The sequence below is a fragment of the Carlito syrichta genome, unplaced genomic scaffold (assembly GCF_000164805.1).
Source record: "Carlito syrichta isolate Samal-C Ts95f unplaced genomic scaffold, Tarsius_syrichta-2.0.1 Scaffold288079, whole genome shotgun sequence".
Taxonomy (NCBI): Eukaryota; Metazoa; Chordata; class Mammalia; order Primates; family Tarsiidae; genus Carlito; species Carlito syrichta.
In genome coordinates, this window is record NW_007232175.1 from 66,357 (window position 1) to 83,175 (window position 16,819).

Here is a 16,819-nt window from a genome sequence, read left to right on the forward strand (position 1 = left end):
AAATCCTCGAACCCGCTTATTGCACAGAACTTTTTAACCAGATCCAAATGAAAGTCCAGTTGCAATGCAGTGACAATAAAGACGGACATGCTGGGAAAGGACAGCGAAGACGACGCTTCCATCTCTGCAGCTTCTGGAAGACGTTCACAGGACCCCAGCAGCCCCTCCATTTCCCATCCCAACCCCCAGACCCACCCCAATACTGAAACTGCACAGAAAGCAACAGACAAGTCTTTCCCATGTTACGTTTCATTCAATTCAAACAGATCTGTAATCTCACAGTGATGAGAGGAGAAAGTCAGGCCTTTAATAATTACAATAAAAAAACAACAAAAAAGCTTGCAAACAGCAATGCGATGTTTCCTCCCCCCTCAGAGTGATGGGTTAACAGCTGGCAGAGGATGCAATGACTCAATTAACAAACAAAAACAAAACCAAAAAACAAGCCAACCTCTGGAACAACCCACACTGTCAATGACTTTCCATACGTGACCGGAACGAGCACTTGTGGAGACACCACGACCTCCTCGGTTCTTGACAGTGTCTTCTTTCTGAAGGTGAAATAAGACAGGGCACAAATAAAACCGTCCGTCCATGCCTGACGTCTCCACTCCGTCAGGGGATGCAGGAGGCACACACACGCGATCTGACCACCAAGCGAGACGTAGGCTGCACTGCCCGCCCCTTCCCCGGACAGGGATCTTGGCCCATGGTGCCCAGTCCTGCAGGGTATTGGCAGGCGAAGGGAAGCTGCCCGACGGGCTTCCTCCAGGCTGGCCAGGAGAAGGCAGGTGGCCATGCCTGGAGCCACGGGCACCGCCGCTCCACCGCTCGCGTGTCCTCAAGTGCTGTCCTCCCATACTCTGTACAATTCCTTGTTTTCAAGGCTAAGTCCCGAGACTTCCAGACTCAGGTGTGAAGTCACATCCTGTGAAGGGCATCACGCCGTTGTGATGGCATTTAAGTCCTTCATGAGTCCTTCCAGGTGGGCCATCTCTTTGGTCAGCTCATCTGGTTCATAGCTCTGTGGAAGAGGGGTCACAGTTACTGGGTGTGCTCCGAGGAGCCGTCTGGAAGGAGAGCCAGGGAGAGGCCAAGGTGTCAGGTGCTCAGTGGCCACAATGCCCAGGAAGATGGGTCTCCCAGGACCCAGGCTGGCTGAGAGGAGGCAGAGGCAGGGATGTCTCCGAGGCCACTGGGTTCCTACTTCCTGACACTGCCCTTCTCCCAACACACAAGCCCTAGGGTCACGGTGCCCTCACACACCAGAGGCCCTTGCTCGTCCCTTCTAGGTCTCTGCCACAGCCAGCACAGCTGGCCTGTCCCTGGATCTCCCAGTCCCAAGGTTTCCTCTTAGAGGACCCCGGGAATTCAGAGGCAGAATGGGTGTTCTTGGAAAGGTCAAGGTGAGACCCTGATGATTTCTGTTTTGTTAGCAGCCACTCAGGCGCCTTCCCCTCCCCACTTGCTCATGAGGTGGAACTGAGTGGTGGAGAACCCAGGTGGCGCAAACCAAGGAGAGAGGGCCAGACAATGGCACAGAGCCGAAAAGAAGGCGGGGGTAGGGTCACTAGCTGAGCTGGTGTGACAGTTATTAAGACATGCCTGAGTGGGTATGAGGGAGAAAGCAGACCAAGTCCTCAGCATAGCTCCCAGCTCAAGGCCATGCGCAGAACGCTCCTGTTGAATAAGTGAGTGTATCTGCCTCCACCCTGGGACAGTGAGGCTGGGGTGTGCAGGACATCGACCTAACCAGCGCCCCCTCAGGCCCTGGGACACGCTCCCAGACATCCTGGCTGGACCGAGGGCCCCGTGAACTCACACTCTCGGAGTCTTCCAGCATCCTCGTGGTCTCCTGCACTTCAGGGGCGCTGGGAACCACCACTGGCATAGGAGGCCGGCTCCTTCCTAGAGTCCCAATGGAGGCTGTCTTCACTGAGTGGAGGTGATGGTTCAGAGCTGGGGGGAAAGACACCATCAGGGGTGTGGCCAAGCCTGACCTGGACCTCATGGAGACTCTGAGGTCCAAATGCTGCTTGGGGAGTGGGGGGGAGAAGGACACAGACCCTGCTTGGAAGTTACTGGAACATGAGGAATGAGGGAGAAAGCAGAGCATTCAAGAGCATTACAGAGGATATTTCACTGGATCTAGAAAGCCATTTCAGAGTATAATGGTTCTTCAAGTGTGGGGTCCTCCAACCCCATGCAGGACACCTGGGAGGGCAAGGATCTCTTCATAACAAGATATGATTTGCCTTTTCACTGTGTTGGCCTTTGCACTGAAGGTACAAAAGCAGCAGTGGGCGAAACTGCTGGAACCGCAGCACAATTAAGGCAAGGACCTAGACCATAGTTGCTTCCAATGACAGGTATGTGTAGTTAAAAGTCAGTTTCACTTAAGCCACCCTTAATGGGGAAGGGCACTTTTTTTTTTTTTGAGTTGGAGACTCCCTCTGTTGCCCTTGCTGGAGTGCAGTGACGTGCCCATGGCTACTGCAGCCTCAACCTGCTGGGCTGAGACGATACTTCCACCTCAGCCTTCCAAGTAGCTGGAACCACAGGTTCAAGCCACCATACCCAGCTACTTTTTTGTTTTGTTGTAGAGATGAGGTCTCGCCATGCTGCTCAGGCTGGTCTTGAACTCAGGAGCTCAGGCAATCCTCTCACCTCGGCCTCCCAAAGTGCTGGGATAACAGGCATGAGCCACCATGCCTGGCTACATTATTTAATCTTATTAAATCTTGACCCTATTGTGACAAAATGGAAAGCAAGCATGGCATGCTTCAGCTGTGGACAGTACATGATGACTGTCTAAAACAAAGGCACTGGTGGTTATCTGAGTTCTGAGTAGAACTGATGTTATCACGGAATATCACTATTAGTTCAAAGACAAATTGACAAAGCGGTTATTCAGGCATTTTCTAGAAAATGAATGAAGTGAGCCTGTCAGTTAAAGGAAAACAATGGACAGTGTTCATTGCCAATGACAAAATGTAAGTTTCAAATGAAAATTAGAATTCTGAAAAATGTGTATCTGCCCCCATGAGCTTGAGAGCTACTTAACACTTATACACCTCGTGATATTAATGAATATTTTAAAAAATACTAAATAATAAAATGTATCAATATTTGGAGAATTTGCATAACTCAATAAGCCAATATTTTCTAAGTGACCAATGTGTCAAGTTTCAGTATCATACATACAAAATACAAGATAGACCAATGAATTTTAGTGGAATAAATATGAATAGTTCATGGATATGGCTTCAGATTTCACATTATAAACAAACCTTTAAAAGACTACAACTTGTTGAGTTTTGCTGTAGTATCAAAAAGGAATATCCACAATTATCTGAAAAGGTTATGAAAATACTCTTCCCTTTTCCAATTACATGCCTGTGAGGCCAGATTTTCTTATATCTCAACCAAAACAACATATTGCAACAGATTGAATGCAGAAGCAGACACAAGAATCCAGCTGTCTTTTCCTTTTCTTTTTTTTTGAGTTGGAGTCTCACTCTGTCACCCATGCTGGAGTGGAGTGGCACACTCATGGCTCACTGCAGCCTCAACCTCCTGGGCTCAGGTGATCCTTCTGCCTCAGTCTCCCGAGTAGTTGAAACTACAGGTGTGTATCACCATGCCTGGGTAACTTTTCTTTTTTTTTTGTAGTGACGAGGTTTCACTATGTTGCTCAGGCTGGTCTCAAATTCCTGGGCTCAAACAATCCTCCAGCCTTGGCCTCTCCAAGTGCTGGAATTACAGGTGTGAGCCACTGCACTCAGCCCCAGCTGTCTTCTATTAATACAGACAGTAAAGAGATTTGCAAAAATTAAGACAATGATACTCTTCTCACTATACAGGGGTGCCAAAAATGTACATACATTTTAGGTACGATGTTTGCTCAAAAGACATCATTAATCAAATGAATGCTAGTGTCACCATGTTACAGGCAGGACAGCAAAAACAGTGGAAGCACAGTTGAGCAAATGCCATATTACAAATTGCTACCATCATTCAATTAAACTTCCAAAAGTAATACATAGTTGACATCTCTTAAAACGTGTACATTTTTTAAAGCATCCCTGGCAATTGTTTTGAAAAAAATCACTTTTCATAAAATATGCCATTTATCTTGTCATTATAGATTAACTACTTTCATTTTTATTTTTTTTTTGAGTTGGAGTCTCACTCTATCACCCAGGCTGAAGGGCAGTGGCATGCTCACAACCTGCTGGGCTCAGGCGATCCTTCCACTTCAGCCTTCCAAGTACCTGGAATTATAGGCATGCGCCACCACGCCCGGCTAATTTCTCTTGATTTATTGTAGAGGCGAGGTCTCACCATGTTGCCCAGGCTGGTCTCAAACTCTTGGACTCAGGCAATCCTCTCGCCTCTGCCTCCCAAAGTGATGGGATTATAGGCGTGAGCCACTGCACCTGCCCTAATTGCTATTTTTAAATGAATTAATAAACTATTTTACACATTTCTCATTTTAATATGGTTAATACGGATAGATATAAGCCATGTGGAAAAAGGCTCTTTTCTCAAAAACTTTTAAGATAAGGGTCTTGAGGCCAGAAATTTTGGAAACCATGGGCTTACTGTGAAACAAACAACATCATAGATACTAATGTGGAGTAATGGGAAAAGCATGCCTTGGAGGTCAGGGAACTGTCACTGGGCTGTGTGAACTTGAGCAAACGCCTTCCCTTCTCAGGGTTCATGTCCCTGTCCTGAGGTTCTTTCTGGTCTTGACCTCGTGATCCCTCAGGGATCTTACAGAGTGAGGTGACTCCAGGACGCTGCGCAGACCCGGATCTGCCACCTACTCCAACACCAATGGGTTTCACCCCAAGGCTCTGCACGTGACACGCAGTTCCCAAGATTGCTCAAGTTCACACAGCCCAGTGACAGTTCCCTGGCCTCCAAGGCATGCTTTTCCCATTACTCCACATTAGTATCTATGATGTTGTGTGCTTCTCTTGTCCCCCAGCAATCACTCTCTGGACTGTATGCACTCCCAGGGGAGGGGAGCTGCATACTTATGGCTGGGGCAATGATATCCTGCCACTCTAGCTAGGTGCTGGGATATTTGCTTTGTCATTCTTCAAAGGGCTTACTTTTGATCGTCAGCCTGAGTCAGAGGGTTCCCCTGGTGGTGCTGCCACCCTTACCTACCTTGCTGGGATAGTAGCGGTGTGCTTGGCAGCGCAGGGTCATAGGTGGGCGGCCCTGGCGGTGGGATAGCTGGCACAGCGAAGCTCTTCAGTGGATGCGAAGGGCGCACGTGGGCCGTGGGCAGGCTCGGGCCCGAGTCTTCCTCCTGGGAGCTGGCCAAGTAAGAGGAGCTGGTAGCACCTTCGGGGTCCTGGTGGTCAGTGCAGCATGTCTGAGAAGAGGAGGCTGGCATGGTGTCGGTGCTGGGGGTATTTCGGACGGACTCTACAGCAGGAAAGCCTAAATGTTAGCATTTCTTTTGCCGTTAAACATTTGTAAATCCCAGAGTTTTGGCTACTTATGGGGTCCCCTAAGCACCTGAGGTCAGTACTGGTCCAGGGAACATGAGTCAGCAGCACTCATGGCCTCATCTAAGAGGCACAAACAATTCTATACTTAGCCAGCTGTGCCCATTTTTTCACCCACACAGCTAAGTGGTCACAATTTTATAGATTTAAAGTTATCAGGACCAGTGCTTGTTACAGAACACATATAAAGCTTCCCCAAGTCTACTGTCTAGTAAGATATAAGTATAAAAGAAAATTAAAATTTTCACTCATTGATTGGTAAGTCTTACAGACTCGTGTGCCTTTCACGGACAACCATGCCCAGTCACCAAGACTGGCTGGGTCCCTGACAAGGGCCAGCTGTGTTGGCACTGACTGAGGGTCACTGCAGGAGAGGCCAACACCACAGGTCTGCCTGCCTGCCGGGGACTGTGCACAGTCTCCTCAAACAAAAGCCCCCAGCTCAAGGGAAGTGGACAACCACAACGTCCAGAGGTCAACACACAGCTTTGAGATCATGGAGGGTGCTGGGTCCAGAGAAGGAAACAGGGTAGATGAGCCTGGGGAAGACGAGGCTTGGGAAGAACAGGATGGCCATCTAAAAGAATATGAGAAGGGCAGAGGTGTTCCGGGAGGCAGCAGGGGGTGGAGAGGAGGCTCTGACTTTGGAGTCAGACAGACATGGACTCTCATCTTGGCATACTATCTGGGTGAATCTGGCAAAGTCACCGAATGCCTCTGAGTCTCAGTCTCATCTACACAACAGGAGGAACAACACAATCCATTGAGGATTCAATGAGGTGTGGGAACACAGGGCCTAGCTGCTTGCTGTGGTTTTCCTTGCAAACTCCCGAGTGCTTACTCTACACAGGGCATGGCACTAGTGCCTGACACTTGTTAGCTCCTTCCACCCTCACAGAATTCCGGAGACCCTGGGCCCATAGACAGAACTGGCAGGGCAGGCTCTTTACTCCCAAGGCTGGGCCTTGACCATACACGCCTTTCCACTCCCAGTACCGCTTACCTCACCCTATGGGCAGGAGCAGCACCAGGGGCCAGGAGACCACCCAAGGCAGACTTTCCTAACAGTGTGTGCTGGTACAGACCACCACGCCCACCCAAGGAGGGGCACCGAGGATACAGCTCAGGGATACAGGCCACACCAGGCAGCCTGAGGCCTCTTCTGACTCCTGAGTCCTCAGTCTTAAAAGCAAAGCCCTGATTCATGGTTTCACTTCCACAATTTCAGTTATACTGGTCAACCAATATCCAAAAATATTAAATGGAGCCCTGTTCTGGGCAGTGTGAGGAAATCTTGCACCATCCCTCGTGGGATGAGATGTATCCCTCAGTCCAGGTATTCCACACAGCATATGCGACCTGCCCTTAGTCACTTAGTGGCTGTCTCAGTGATAAGGCTGAACATAGTGTCTAAAGGGGTCTGTACTACATGTGGTTTCAGGCCTCTTCCCGGGGTCTTGAGAAGCTTCCCCTGCAGATGGGGACCATGCAATGCATAAGTGAACTGCAGAACTCCAACCTGCTCCCCTGTCTTTGCTGTTGAGCCGCAAGGGACCTGGTTCCTGGGTGCTAGAACAGGCCCTGCCAGTCATGGCTACCACCTCCTTGGCTTAGAGGTCTTGGGTCCCAGGGATTGGGGACTCACACACCCTCCCAAGTAGCCTTCCCAGGCCTAGGCCCCTTCTTGCCCCTTAATGGGAAGTGCTGAGGAGTTCTCTTCTCAGGCTAGCCAAGCCAGCTATCAACATGGCTGGGGAGCCTGGTCCCCCTCTATGACCTTGGGTTGCGTAGAAGCTGCTTAGGAAGGATAACAGGGAGAAGAAAACAGAGAAGGGGGCTCAGGTCCTGACTGAGTCAGCCTGTGTGGCAGATACATCAGGTCAGATCTGGGCACACAGGCCTACCTTGACTCACCCACCTGTGACTAGATATATGAGCTTCTAAGACCAAGGAAATGGTGAGAAAGGAAATGGGATGTCTATATGAGCAGACCCCAGCCTGCTGTGGGGGCACCAGACAAACTGTACCCTCAGTAAAGGGGCCTTGCGACATTACACAGTCCCACTGCCCACTCGGAACTTTCCTGGAACTTAACCTCCCGTGGGGTGAGGGCCTGCTTCCTGACTGCCATGCCTCAGAGCTGCTCATACTGGCCGTGTGCCTGGGCAAGAGGAATGTGTTCCTCCAGTGGCCAGCAGGGGGACAGCACAGGCGCTCCCTGGAGCCCAGCTGGGTTTGGGTCCTGCTTGCCCACATGTGCTGAGCTGGGCACCGTGCTGAGCTCTAGACACAGCTCAAAAGCACTCTGATCACTCCTGATACTCGCTCTGCATCTCAGAGTGCTCTTCAGTGACCTTCAGTTTCACCTCTCATCCCTTCTGGCCATCACAGCAAGGAATCCTTTGGTAATGCCAGTCTCTACTTTTCCTTTCTTCTCTTTCTGCCTGGGTCTATGCAGAAAGGTCCTCTTTCCAACAGTGGTCACCTGGATGAGGGCTGGGGGGGAGCAGCCATTCTTTTCTCTAGCCCCCAAGTCCCTCCTATGCCCAGAGGAAGGATGAGGGGCTGATTTAATTGGGAAAAGCCTACCATCTGCTCTGGCAGGCCCGCATCCTGCCTGTGGGACTCCCTGGCCTTAAAAATGGAGAAATCTGGCTGGACACAGTGGCTCATGCCTATAATCCCAGCACTTTTGAGAGGCTGAGGTGAGAAGACTGCCTGAGCCTATGGGTTCAAGACCAGCCTGGACAACTTGGCGGAGACCTCAGCCTTGATTTCTTTTAATAAATCAAGAAAAATTAGCCAGGTGTGATGGTGCACACCTGTGGTTCCAGCCACTTTGAAGAATCACCTGAGTCCAGCAGGTTGAGGCTGCGGTATGTCACTGCCTTCCAGCCTGGGCGACAAGAGTGAAACTCTAACTCAAAAACAAAAAACAAAAACAAAAAAATGAGAAAAAACCATTTGGGCAGAAAACCTCCCCACTAAGAGCAGGTGTGGAGGCTGCCTGCCGGTCCTCTGTTCCATTGGAGCCTACATCTAGGAGGCAGACTCTGCCCATGCAGCTGGCTGGAATAACTGTCCTGGAGACTCTCTCTCCCTCAAGGCAGGACCTCTATCCTGGATTTGAAGGCAGACAGCAGGAGGCCGAATGTAGACATGAGTCCAAGCAGCATCTCCAAGTCAGGTGGTAGTGCTGGGGGAGACAACGCGGGAGTGACAGCCTCCCTCAGTAAAGCCTGACCTTCACCTGGCATTGTGGGAGTGTTCAGGTTCTTTTAGAATGAGACTCACTTGGAATTCCCTTATTCCCTAGAACCATCAAAACTTAGTCCTTCCAGTAGTATATAACAGGTAAGTTTCAAATAGTAGAAAAATAGTATATTGTATATATGGGAAGGGACGATATTTGCAGGTAGAAACTGAAAGGGCAGAAATTAATTTCCAATTAATAAGGAACAATTCTATGTATTCCATCTGCTGCCTCTTACCTTCACTACTTCTTCCTTAAAACTATCAGGTAATGCTGTTTTTTAAAATTTCCAAACGGGGACATATTTGGCAATGTATTTCTTTATATACACTTTAGATTGTTATGCTGATTTCCTGTTCTGTTTTGTTTTTAGAAAAGATCATATTTCCTGAATAATCCTGAGGTTTACATTAGGCAGCTCAAGGCTACAGGATGCACAACTCCATGTGTCTGGTGGCCCCACTGCCCAGGATGTTGTCCTCACTTTGGTCCACGGCAGAAGTGACCTGTACCCAATGGCCAACCCATGAACCTTCCTGACATTAGGGTGTCTGAAAATCACCCAGGATGAGTTTTCTTTCAAATGAGAGGATTTAATAAAATAAACAAATTGGAAAAAAATAAAAGACTGAATTACGATGCATAAACTTATGGAACAAGGGATGCTTCCGTGACTCGAGGTACCGCAGTTTTTACTGAAATGACAACTTGCAGTGAGCACTCAAAACTCAGGAAGAACAGTGGGGCGAATGTTGCAGAAGCACATTGGAGTCAGTCACAGAAATGTCACACTAAGTAAACCATACTGAGAAGATTCCAGATCCCTCTCCTAGGAGGGCGCGTCCTCCCCACGCGCGGGCCAGCCCTTTGGAATCTTCCCATCTGGCTCGGTCCTGAGCTCTCACCTGTGGAATTGGCCCTGTCTGAAAGGGACATGGATGTGCCCATGGGCCATGGACTGCCTGGGTGGTAGAGATGGCTGCGCGCTGGAGAAGCGAGGCTGCTGGAGTGGAAATGATGGTGAGGGTTATCGAGGGAATGGATGGGATGGGCACTAATCACAGCTGTGGATGAACACAAGACAAAGAAACGCTTAACGAGCTTGCACAGACACACACAAACGCAGTTCAAGAGCAATGTCCCCCTCCCGCCGCCCCTCTGGCCCGACCACACCCTTGGCTTTTAGGTGGCAGCTGGCTGCTTTTGGACAGTCAGCCACTGATTTTACACTTCTCTTTTTAAAAAATGTAAACAATTCTATGTGCATGTCTACACAGGTGCAGAAAAAATTAGTCTGAGGAACCTATACCAAAGTGTCAACAGTGATTATCTCGCAGGCAAGAGTGGTCAGGATTAAAAGAATATTTTTCTTTGGCTTATCTGTGTTGTCCAATTCTACAATAAACACGGATTACATTCGCTATTAAAAATATCTATTTGAATATGCCACAAAAATATAAATCCATAAGCCAACAAACAATAACTTAGGTCTCTATTATTTTTCATCCTGCTAAAAGAACGGAAAGAAGTCACTTCTCCTTCAAGTAGATTCCTAACTCATTGTGCCTTTTTTAAAGTTGCTAAATGAGGCACTTAATGGGCGTTCAGGCCAAATGTTAATGGTGATTATCTCACAGGGAAGAGTGGTCAGGATTAACAGAATGCCTTTCTTTTGGCTTATCTGTATTTTCCAATTCTTCTATAATAAACATGAATCGCATGAGTTATTACAAATGCCTATTTGAATATGTCACAAAATACAATGCAAATGAAACTTAATGCTGACAGCCCAATCTAATACTGAAAGCATGATTCGATTCACTTCATAAGCTAAAGAATCCAAAATTTCCACCCACAGATTTCATGCACTACTTTGGAGGTTCCATCTCCAACTTTCTATGAGGTTTCATTAGCGAATCCAGAGATGGAGACAAAATCAGAAGCCCAGAGTTTGGAGTAAATGCTCCTTAGGACTCCCTCAGAGCAGCTGTAGACACAGAGGGTCAAGGTCAAGGTAACCTGTGCCAAACTTTCCAAACAGGCTTAGAGTCAAGGCTATCTAGGAATCCGGAATCTTTTTTCTCTAAGCAAGGGTTTGTGAACTTCATAATGCAACTTCATTAGCCCTTTGGGGCCGATTAAAATGTCTCCTGTCCCCAGGCTCTCCAAAGCTCTTTGTGGGGCCATTCACATGCCTTTCGCAAGGAGAACTCCCAGCCATCTCCTGTACCAGCCATAGGCATGCAGGCGGCACGCCCTGAGGCCCTGTAGCCCTGGGGCCCCACAGCCTCGCTGAGTCTCTGGCTGCCTCTCCTGTGGCCTGAGGAACAAGGCAGGGGCTCTCCCTGGCGATGCTCTCAGGCCCAGTGTGGGAAAGCTGTTTGGGGGCTGCTCAGGGCAGCGTGGGAGTCCAGATCTCCACTTGGGAGGATAGGACCTTTCAGAAGTGGGTGCTTCCAAATCACTGTTTTCCAGAACTCAGGCTGGGGCGGGGGGAATAAGCCTCCTGATTCTGCCTAGAAAAGTTCAGTGGGAAAACATTCTAGGCATAGAGAATCCTACAAAAGTACAACAAAAGTGAATGCACATTTTCTTTTTTATATAAAGCATTTTCAGTCATTTCAGATAAGTAAATGCAAAATAAAATGTGCCTGCCTAGAATATCACAGGCAACCAGGAGCTCACAGCAGAATTTGATGCCTAGTCCTGATATCACAAGCTCTTCTTAGCACTGCTCGGTCATTTAAGACCAGGGTGGATGGATGGTGGGTGCATGGCTCCTGCCTCACTCTAGGACCCAGAGCTCAGGGACTCCTAGTTTGTGAAACAGGACTATAACCATATTCACTTATTTTTTAGAGATGAGATCTCGTTATGCTGCCCAGGCTGGTCTTGAACTCCTAGCCTCAAGAGATCCTCCCACCTTGGCCCCCCAAAGTGCTGGGATTACAGGTGTGAGCCACCATGCCCAGCTTCATATGGGTTTTTAAAATGATATCTCAAAACCTAAAGACCATAAGTGCATTTGGTTCAGATTCGTGAAAAAGATTCCACTCACCCACCCAGCTGTTGAGGCTCAAGTTAAATAATATTGTATATTTATGCAAATTCCTTCCGCACCATCAAAAACAGAAAAAAAAGGTATCACCTGGTACAACATATCTTTCTTCCTTAATATATTTAAAAATAATAAATCTAGAAATAGTCAAATTTTACAACTTTAGGTAGAAACCGAAGTCTTTCACAAAACAAATAAGCAGTCATGCTACCATCTTCCTATAAATTAAAAGCAACTGGAATGGTCTAATTGACTCTTTTTGGGCATCTATGTCTTTAAAGCTGGGAATCCCATCAAGGGTGCCTCCTACAAGGCGGAAAGCATGGTCTTTCCCAGCACACTCCCAAGTCCGGGACTTTCTTGACCCCGTGGGCCCTAAGCTACTTTGAGCAGAAACTACCTAGGAGTGCACAGGGCGTTACTCTTGCAAAGTAGACATTTATCATCTAGTGTCTTACATTTTGTACAGTCTGTGGGTGAGGGAAATAGAGGAGAGGACATGTAGCCCTCCACATGCTCGGAGGTCCCACCAGAAGGTTGGAGATGTGCGGGACCCTTCCCGGTGCAGGATGCATGGCACCCCCACTGTGGAAGGACCTCCACGGCTACCGACCTTGTCCCTGTTCACAGAGGGAAGGATGACAACTCCCAACTGGAAGGTTAGTCTGAAAGGCCTTGAAAATAGTGACAAGGGAGAGGAGACAGTAGTTTGAAAAAAAAAAAGAAATGGTCTGTCCCACTGCTTTTTGGTTTTTAATCATATTTAACTTATTTGGAATTTCAACTATTATTAAAGGAGGCTCAGCAACTTTCATGCTTATCAAAGCGGGGCACAGAGCAAAGAATGTTGGAAAATGCTGCTTTAAAAATGCAGTAATGTAAACCCAAAGTGACTCTAAAACAGAAAGTCTACTAATTAAAAAAAATTTCACAGATGCCCATCAACAGCGAGTCAGGAAGCCTCAGGAGACTTGGAACGCCTGGATGTCCTCACCCCAGCCTCGAGGGGTGCTTCTCCATCTCCCCATGGAGGTGTTATGTGCTTTTGGGGAGGCTGGATACTTCCCTGTTCCTGGGAAGGGAATTGGCTTTTTAGCTCATTCACCCTAAACTGAAAGATGCTAGCCTGAAGAATATTATGCATTGCCAAGCATGGCAAGTGTTCAGTAATTCTTCCTTCAAGGTGTCAAAGCTTTGGAAGATGATCTTTCATGTTAGGATCAAGGGAAGTCAAGGCGATCATACATAGTTGTTCCCCTCCAGGACAGGACAGACTGGCAGCACTGGGGGAAAGAGAGGCTTTAACTTACGCTGGGGTGGCTGGGAGTCAAAGGGCATCATCATTTTTGGTCTCATTCCTCTTCTTCCTGCCAGTGTAGACATGCTGTCCTCTGATTCATGTCCTAGACACCATAGAAGAAGGTTAGTGACCAGCACATGCCCTAGGCCCAGGAGCAGCCTCCCCAACAAAACATCTCCCTGTGTTTTGGGAATTCACAATTCATAAGCATATAACAGGGGCAAAGCATTTTTGCAGGAAGTGAAATACAGAGGAAAATGACCATGAGAACATCCCAGGAGGTCCCACAGAGCCAATGTGGATAATACACGTGCCCACCACACATCACTGTGACGTCTGTGGTAAGAGCAGCCAAGCCAAGACATTGTGAATACCACGATGACAGCTGGAGTCTTCGGAAGGGGCAGAGTGAGATGCACAGACACAGGTTCACCAGCCTTGGGCACTCACGAGTGCCAGGCTGCCAAAGCCAGGTGAGACTAAAAATCATGACTGGTTTGTGTAGTTCAGACTCTCTCTTCACCAGTGTAGACCAAATCCTGTGACACTCATTTCTTTAAACCTAATCTTGTACAGGAATCACTAGATTAAGGCAACCTCAGAAAGCAAAAAATGATTTACATGAAAATAGTCTCCAGACATCTGGGTAAAAGTCTGCATTTAGAGTGATACCTCTATAGGAATTCCGCCTCTGGTGGATGTTGCTGTCCGTGGAATTGTCAACCGGTGTGATATCCTGGGAGTTGCGTGGGATGGGTGTGTCTGTCATGATGGGGTTTGGATCTGGAGACTTGTCAATGGGCTTCAGCTCCAGTCTCTCATGATGGATCCAGAGGTCTGGCGGTTTAACATCTTTGGAATTCCCTTTGTATTTGTGAGAGCCATTCACTGACTTGCAGGCAGCCCGTTTCCTAGGCACAAAGTTAAGAGGAGCTTTTTAAAAGTAACTCTTTGGAACACAGTAGTCAAAAGGCTTGGTTATATTGACCTTCCAAACGACCCAGCAATCCCCCTTCTGGGACTATACCCAGAGGAACTCAAATCACTTTATGAAAAAGGTATCTGCACATGTGTGTTTACTGCAGCACTATTCACAACAGCAAAAACATGGAATCAACTGTGCTGCCCATCGAAAGTGGACTGGATAAAGAAAATGTGGTACATTTACAAGATGGAATATTATGCAGTCATAAAGAAAAAATTATGAACTTTGCAGCAACTTGAATGGAATTAGAGACTACAATACTCAGTGATTTATCATAGAAACAACAGAGGTAAAAACTTACTCCTGGGAACTGCTGCAGCTCCACTGTGTCTGCATGCATTTAGAGACACTCACCAAAGGGTGTCTGAATACTGCCTTGTGACTATTTCTTTGAGTGTTAGGAGATTAAAGTAGCATTTTAAAATCAGTCTCGAAAGTATCAAGTTCTTCCACAACTTTCCAATCAGTAGAGAACTAACATTAAGTAGAAATGCAACAACAGAGTAGCAGGAGAATCTATGGCATACAAAGGAGGGAGTGAACCAAAGCTTTTAGGCAGCCAAACAAAGATAACAACTGGGTAGAATGGGAGGTCAAGGCAGGAGGATGACTTGAGGCCAGGAGTTTGAGACCAGCCAGGACAACATAGCAAGACCTTGCAAGACCATAGCAAGACCATAGCAAGTCTCTACAAAATAAAAATCAAAAAATGAGTCAGACATGGTAGCTCACCCCTGTAGTCACCGCTACTCGGGAGGCTGAGGCAGAAGGATTACCTGAGCCCAGGAGGTCAAGGCTGCAGTGAGCTATGATCTTGTGACTGTACTCCAGCCTGGGTGACAGAGACACCATGTCTTAAAAAAAAAGTTGGGGGGAGGGGGGCAGGGACCGCAGTGTCTGCTTCTCTATGGTTCAGCTTTTCTATTCACTCATTCACTTACTCACCCCTGCGGTATGTATGCCTGACCCTGGAACTTTAGAGCTGTTGGTCAAGTACAGAAGACAGATATTGAACTGTTATTCTAAACTCTGAACTTAATGAAACACTAAGTGTTAGAGTAACTTCTTTTTTCTGAGTCGGGGGTCTCACTCGGTTACCCATGCTGAAGAACAATGACATAATCATGGCTCACCACAGCCTCAACCTCCTGGGCCCATTTCCTAGGCACAACACTTTTAAAAAATAAAAGGCAATCCTTCTGCCTCCCACTCCTGAGTAGCTGGGACTCCTGTTAACAAGCCTGGCTAATTTTTTTTTTTTAATTTTTTGTACAGACGAGGTCTCACTATGTTGCCCAGACTGGTCTTCAACTCCTGGGCTCAAGCAATCCTCCTGCCTCAACCTCCCAAAGTGCTGGGATTATAGGTGTGAGCTATCGCACCCAGCCCTACGGTAAATTCTTAATAGTCAGATCTAAGATGGAAAGGAAAAACCTGGAGCAAGAAGTGACATTTAAGTAAGACCTACGGAGACAGAAAATACACTCTAGGTGGCAAAATTAGTATATGGCAACATCCTGAAGCTGAGGCCTGTGGTATGTTAGAGGGATTTTAAGAAACCCTGAGTGGTGGGGCAGAGTGAGCCACGTGGAGAATGGGATGCAATGATGCTAGAAATGTGGTCAGGAACTAGATCAAGGGCTTTGAGGGCAATGCCACAAGTGTACACTTCTTCAAGTCTAAGAAAGCACCACCCAGTTTTGAGCAGGAGAGTGAGGAGACCACTTCTGAGTTAGAACGGTACCCCAGCAGTGGTGTGAAGAACGGCTCTGTGGGGTAGGGGACAGAAGAGAGGCCTAGTTGGAATGCCACTGGTCATCTCAGCTGTGGCTGGTGGCCTGAGACAGTGGGAATGGAGGTGAGAGGCAGGCCTACTGAGAAGGCAGACATGACTAAATGGATGCACGGTGGGCTGTGGGGAGAGGAAGGGTGGAGCAGAGGGTGACACAAGGTTCCTGCCTGAAGCCACTCAGCACTGGGAAGAGTACAGGGAAAGCAGACTTGATGGATCACAAACTCTATGAACAGGCTGAATGCGAAATGCCTCTGAGACACTCAAGGGGATATGCAGAAGAGGCTTCTGGGTGTGCAAGTCTGACTTCAGAGAAAGGCCTTGGCGGAGACAAGAAGTACAAGGGCAGCTGGAATGCAGAAAGTCATACAGAAGTAGCTGAGACCCCTGGGAGAGCACAGGGGAGGAGAAGGTGAGGCCAGGCCCAGGCCCTGAGGGAACACCTGTATCTAACGGCTGCGTAGGTTGAAGGGCTGTGGAAAGAGCATGCAGGCTGGGATACAAGAGAAGAGGATGTTTCCAGAAGGAAGGCCTAGCTGACTGTGTTACATGTTGTTGAGAGACTAAGATGAGGATGAAGACATGTTCTTTGGCATTAGCCACAAGGAGGTCCGTGGTAACCTCAGCAACAGCAGTTCTGGTGTGGCAGGAGCAGAATAAGACTAGAAGGACCAGGGCATGAGGAGGCAGGGAGGAGACAAGTGGGCATCACTAGTATCAAGGACTCTTATGGTAAAGGGAAAGACAGGTTTGTATGCAGCCAGTGGTCAGGCCCTTGCAGTAGAGCGAGGGTTATATTTATGATGATTTCTCAAGATGGAAGACGTCTGTGCACACTTAAATACTGAAGGAACAGAGCCAGTAGCCATAGGTCAGTTGTGCTGGAGAGGGTAACAGTAGGTT

At 47.9% G+C, this 16,819-nt stretch overlaps 1 protein-coding gene across 1 annotated transcript in view; it reads right to left on the bottom strand.

Annotated features, from left to right (window-relative positions):
- Positions 1-239: 239 nt before the first annotated feature.
- The window catches only part of NEO1 (neogenin 1), a 195,882-nt gene continuing 179,302 nt past the window's right edge, over positions 240-16,819 (bottom strand). The window contains exons 25-30 of the mRNA XM_021710094.1: positions 13,812-14,050; positions 13,150-13,242; positions 9,687-9,845; positions 5,182-5,445; positions 1,823-1,959; positions 240-1,024 (exon numbers count right to left, since the gene is read on the bottom strand). Coding sequence (XP_021565769.1) covers positions 941-1,024; positions 1,823-1,959; positions 5,182-5,445; positions 9,687-9,845; positions 13,150-13,242; positions 13,812-14,050 — 976 coding nt within the window. The 3' untranslated portion in view covers positions 240-940. The remainder of the gene's footprint in view (positions 1,025-1,822; positions 1,960-5,181; positions 5,446-9,686; positions 9,846-13,149; positions 13,243-13,811; positions 14,051-16,819) is intronic.